Raw genomic sequence first — 6,181 nt, forward strand, 5'->3', positions numbered from 1 at the left:
CTCTCTCTCTCTTGCTAAGATACAAACACCACCTTTTCACTGAGATTCTTGTCCATATTTTTCCATCAGATCCGAGAATAACTCAAATATTCAAGGATTTGTCTATCATTCATCATTGTCACGAGGAACATCCACCTATTCTATCCTTTGTTGGGCGAATCATTCCTCCTATTTACTTAAATGTCATTTATTGATGTTCATTATTATTGAATGTTATATTATTGTTCCTGATTTCTAGAACATTTATTACATATTATTGTCACTGTCTGACCAGATCCACATGACATTTATTAGTTTTTTAACAACCCTATCGAAGAATATTATTGTTAACTAAGATTAACCCTTGTTCATATAGATTTAATTATTTGAACCAATATCTGTATTTTCTGGTCAAACAATTTGGTACCGTCAATGGTGATTTCTCAGTTAAATTTTTAGTGTCCTCTAGATCTACAACTAACATAGGTTACTAACATCAAAAAATCCAAGATCTCCTTTCTTTGTGTATACAAAACCCTATATGGCAGGTAACCGAGAAGAAAGGACGAGGATAACGACCTCCGAACTATTATCATGAATGTCATCAACGAAAGATGTGAAGTTAAAAATGAGGGCACGACACCCAGTGCCTCCCCTAGACGAGATGGGTCACCGCCCCCACACTGCAGCATAATAAAACCCTGTGGTAAAGGAGCCTCCACGTTTGCAGAGGAAGGGACATCCCCAGATATGAAAAAACTCCTCGAGGCGTGGCTAACTAACACGCTAACAAGCGTCCTCAACAAACCCGCTCTAGGAACAACCTCAGAAACCACAAGGACTTGCACAATACAGCAAACAAACGAACAGTGCAACCAACCCCTCCCTTCAACGACATGTATAACTCACAATGTCATTGATATTGCAGGTGAAAACGCCCTCGCCGCCATTCCAAAAAGGATGGAAGAAATGAAAAATGAAAATAAGGCACTCCGAGACCAGATGAAAGAACACCAAGAACAGGTTGATAAGATACTGGGAGCTCCTAAGTTGCTGCTGAAAAGGGACGCCGGCCGGTTTGTCGAGCAATCGTACAGTGATGATGTAGCCCCACATGCCATATCAAAGACCTTCAAAATGCCACCTTACCTCAGTATATACGATGGAACGATCGATCCTGAAGATAACGTGACTCATTATGTCATCGCCGTGAAAGACAACGACCTCGCCAAAGAACAAGTGTCCTCCATTTTGCTAAAAATATTTGGCGAAACCCTCACGGGAGAAGCATTAACATGGTATTCACAGCTACCAACTCACTCCATAGAAACCTTCGAAGAAATGGCCGATAAATTTGTAATCGCTCATGCCGAAGCCAAGAAGGCCGATGAGAGAGTAAACGACATATTTACCGTCAGGAAGTCCTTGGGAGAGGGGCTAAGGGACTTCCTCGCCCGATTCAACCAAGTAAGGATGACTCTACCAAATGTATCCGAAGGGATGGCGGTCGCAACCTTTCAGAACAGACTGAGTAGAGATGGTTTGAGAACAACTAGAAAATTATTGAGTCAGCTCATGAAGTATCCCCCAGCCACTTGGGATGAAATCCACAATACCTATTGTGCCGAGGTCCGTGCAAATAAGAAAAACCTCAATGAGCTAACTCACCGACTAGCCTCAGTGCAAGCTGAATCTAGAAAAGATCGAAGAGACAGCGCCAGAAGAGATCATCCAATTCCTCTACCTAACAGGGAACGACATTAACCATATATCAGGATGGCCGCTGCACCTCCCCTCATGAAGAAGCCCCTTCTAGGCAATGGACGGGAACTCATCGAAACAAAAGAGGTATGCCTCCCTTATTATCTACTCACAATTTTTGTGTGTCACCTACAGAGATAGTTTACACCCTAGAGAAGCTCGTACCAAAAGTGAAATGGCCGCCGAAGATGAGATCGGACCCGAACACCAGGAAGTCCGACGCCCTCTGTGAGTTCCACTAGGAACGAGGGCACAAAACCAAAGATTACATCGCCCTCAGGCAATAAGTCGTAAGAATGTTGCGACAAGGGCACCTTAAAGAGCTGCTAATCTACAGGGGGAGAACCAATTTTTCTAGAGGATGCGAACACTAAGGACCGCCAAAGCCGCCCTCACCAGCTCGCACCATTAATATAGTTATCGGCGGCGGCGATGACGCCTCTATCAACAACGTGAAGTTCATCATATCCCTTGTTATTACTTTGCGAATTTTAGATACCGATGTTAAACGCATTATGGTAGATTATAGGAGCAGCGCGTGCATTATCCATCCCTGAGTACTTGCCCAAATGAGACTCGAAGACAAGATAGTGTCGCACTGTATCACGCTAACTGGTTTTAACAATGCAGTTAAATGGACATCCGGGGAAATTACACTTCCCGTTTTAGTCGGGGGCGTAAATCTGGAGATAATGTTCCACATCATGGATCAAGCCACTACGTACAACGCCATAGTGGGATGACTATGGATTCATCCCATGAAAGTCGTCCCCTCAAGCTTATACCAAGTGTTTAAATTCCCAACTCTATGGGAAATTTTCAGCATACGTAGAGAATAATGCACATCACGGGAATGCTACCGTATTGCCTTAGACAACACGACCACCCAATAGATAAAAGACAAAGAAAAAGAGGCATAACAATCAATAGGGTCGAGGTCGGAGCAAGATGAGATAGAGGACATCTTCAAGGACCGTGACATGGTCAAATCCACTGAGTCAACCATAGAAGACCTCGACCCTATTCAGTTGGATCTAAACGACCACAGAAAGAAGGCATATATCGACTACAAGCTTCAGGAACCAGGTAAATTCAGTCAATTCTTAATAGCTAACGTAGATTTGTTTGCTTTCAGCCATGTAGATATGCCGGGAATCCCAAAGGAAATTGCCACACAAAAATTAAACGCCGACCCATTCTACCCCCAGTGAGACAGGTTAGACGTAAATTCAACTCCACAATTAATGATACAGTGTGCGAGGAGGTGGAAAATCTGTTAGAAAATGGTTCCATCAGGGAATCAAAGTACCCCAAGTGGGTTGCTAACGTAGTGATGGTGAAAAAGAAGAATGAGAAATGGCAGATGTGCGTGGATTTCACAGATTTGAACAAAGCATGCCTGAAGTATTCGTTACCATTATCACATATCGACCAACTCATTGACGCAACGGTAGGGCATGAGCTACTAAGTTTCTTGGATGCTTACTCAGGATATAATGAGATCCTCATGAAAGAAGAAAATCATGAAAAAACTGAAAGTACAAGGGGGGGTGGGGGGTGAATTGCTTATTTTAAAATTAGTTATTATAAGTTGACTAGTTTACTAATTAGTCGACTATAAATAAGAGTGAGATAGTAAGAAGTACATAATTAAAATGCAGAAGTAAAGTGCAAGAATTAAAGACACCAGAGTATTTATACTGGTTCAGATTCAATGTGAATCCTAGTCCAGTCCCCTTAGGTTGCAAGGGTGTTCTCTTTCAGTGATTGAGTTTCTCGAGTACAAAGTGAATGGTGTATTTTTACACCAAGTGCTCAGTTTCTATGTCTCTCGTCTTTTCTTGATACAATGCCTCACCAGTGATTTTCTCTCTTTCTTGTCTAACTTGTTACACATCATATCTAGTAGAACTACAATGTTTATTTGAAGTAGAACAAAGAGAGGGTAAATGGTTTGATAAAAGTATGTCTCTTCAAGTCTGAAACGATCGTATATATACTTTCTAGGATTCCTTAGATTTTGGAGAGATTTGCGAACCCAAGAGATTTGATCCTTGAAAGGAATCACAGATTGATTCTTTCCAAGAATAAGGTTGATTCTAGTTATACTTCCTTGATGAGTGAACTTTGATAGCTTTCCTTGATATCCGTCGGATTTCCCGTGTTGGTTATGCCTTTGCCGAAACTTTAGTACTTCTTCCCTTTTTATTGTTGATAGCTTCAATCATCTTCTGATTGATATCTTCCTTCAGTTTTGATTTCTCTCTTTGGTGGATTAAACCATCCTCTGATTGATATCTTCCTTCAGCTTTGATTGATTATCTATTTTTGAACCTTTATTGCTTCACTGATTCCTTGATTGCTTCAGTCAATCTTTGATAAGTACTTTCCTTTTTTACTTTGATTCTCATTGATTTCCTTGAGTCCCTACATCAAACACAATTATATTATTTTTCATCATTAAAACTAAAATCTAACAATCTCCCCCTTTTTGATGATGAAAAATAATATGTATAAACACCAGTTAACTTCCCTGAAATTTTACTCCCTCTCAATGAGTGCAGTTGACTCTCCCTCAACAATTGACTCCCCCTCAATTAGTCAACTCATGTACCTGCAGAAGTTATATTTTTTTCTCCCCTTTTTGACATCAACAAAGAGGGAATACCGCCAAACAGTACCGTGAACAGTGACTTCGTTACTGTGCATCCCGGACAGGCTGGAGCTCTAGGCTTCAATAGCCACAATGGCCGGCGACCAGCCATATTTTCCGGCTGGTCTGCCCTCCCCCAGTGTTGAACAACAACATAAAACAACTAACTCCAACCCAGCTCCTCTAGATTACTCTAAGACTTTGAAACCAAATTCTTTAAATCCTCTAGCGATGGCTACTGTTGCAGATTCAATTCAACCCATTCCACTGCGATGAGCAGTTTATTTGAATGGCCAACCAGTGGTTAAATTCACAGAGGCAGAAGTAGATTGAATGAACATGATTGAAGGCCTCCAATATGCTGTCGTTGGCAAGCTTTCATATGGATCTCCGGAGATTCACGAGCTTCGTCGAATAATTCCAACTCAATGTGGTATCAAAGGTGAGTGTAATATCAGATTCCTTAGAGATCGTCATGTGTTAATTAGATTAACTCTACAGTAAGACTTTCTCGATTTCACATCGAAGAGTACATACTACATCAAAGCCAAAGATGGGTACGAATACCGATTGCGTACTCTTATCTACGATGCAAAATTTAAGGCGAGTGAAGAAACTCTGATGGCGATGACATGGATTTCTTTTCCTGGACTGCTGCCTACCATTTTTGTAAAGAAAACTCTATTTTCTTTGGCTACAGCTGTGGGAAGGCCAGCGTGTCTTGACGCAGCAACTACAAACAAAACTAGGCCGAGTTGCGCAAGAGTAAATTTTTTGTCGATTTGTTGGCCGAACTACCTAAAAAGGTGCGATTGGATATTGAGGATGAAGCTACTGGTGGTGTTCGAACAGAATGGGTGAGAATTCAGCATGACATGCTACCAAAATATTGTAAGGAGTGTAAACTACAATGACATGATGAAATTGAATGTTGGCGTTTACACCCCGAGCTTATTGAGAATCAAAGCAGCGAGAAAAGGAATGATATTGCTGAGTCGAACAGCTGGAATACTGCTGCTGATGAACAAGGAAAAACCAAAAATCATACTACCCCTTTAATTATTCTCACGAGTGGAAAAATAGTCGGGAACGTAGGTGAGTAGTGGAAGGAAGTTCGGGATAATCGGGGAACCAACACAAATAACAAAACCCAGGTACAAGGGCAAACTGGCAATGCAATCGTGCCAGTGAAGGCTGGTGTATAGCAGGTGCACACTACTAATAACTTTGCAGTGGTGGAGGTCGAAGAGGATCAGACAAACAAGGTTCAAGCAAGGAATAAATTTGCAGTATTAGAGGAGGAACAAAGTGATATAAACGAGAATAACCAACTGGTTTTGGTGGGGGAAAAACCAGTCTTCAGTTATAAAGATGGTCCTACTCCTTCTGGGATTCAGTCCACAATCGACTGGGTTCATATAAGGTTTGGGACTAGCAAAGAGGAGCTAAAACAAATCAATGTGACCACAAACCAATCTTGTCATGAGATTCCATCTCAAACATTTAAAGATTCTGGGCAGATTGAGGATCTTGATGAGGTAAACTCTACAAAGGTCTTATGGAGCGATGCAGTTGAGGTTAAGTATGATCAGCTGGGCAAGACTAAGACAACAAAAGATAAAGTGAAGAAGGACTACAAGCCAAGCTCACCTGGCGATAGGCTGGCGACGCCAGGCCTAAGGCCAGGCTCCCCAAGCGTTAGGCTGGCAACGTCAGGCCTAAAGCCAAGCTCCCCAGGCATTAGGCTGGCGACGCCAGGCCTAAAGCCAGGTTCCCCAGGCGTTAGGC

At 41.9% G+C, this 6,181-nt stretch overlaps 1 protein-coding gene across 1 annotated transcript; it reads left to right on the top strand.

Moving 5' to 3' along the window:
• The first annotated feature begins 573 nt into the window (after window positions 1-573).
• LOC108943622 (uncharacterized) lies at window positions 574-1,743 on the top strand. The gene has a single exon (XM_018767914.1). It carries the CDS (start codon window positions 574-576, stop codon window positions 1,741-1,743), a length of 1,170 nt encoding a protein of 389 aa, XP_018623430.1.
• The last annotated feature ends 4,438 nt before the right edge of the window (window positions 1,744-6,181 follow it).

Source organism: Nicotiana tomentosiformis, chromosome 2 (genome assembly GCF_000390325.3).
Source record: "Nicotiana tomentosiformis chromosome 2, ASM39032v3, whole genome shotgun sequence".
Lineage (NCBI taxonomy): Eukaryota > Viridiplantae > Streptophyta > Magnoliopsida > Solanales > Solanaceae > Nicotiana > Nicotiana tomentosiformis.

What these genes read in the sequence shown, in the direction of transcription:
- LOC108943622 (XM_018767914.1), top strand. Translation starts at nt 574, where the DNA reads ATGAATGTCATCAACGAAAGATGTGAAGTTAAAAATGAGGGCACGACA.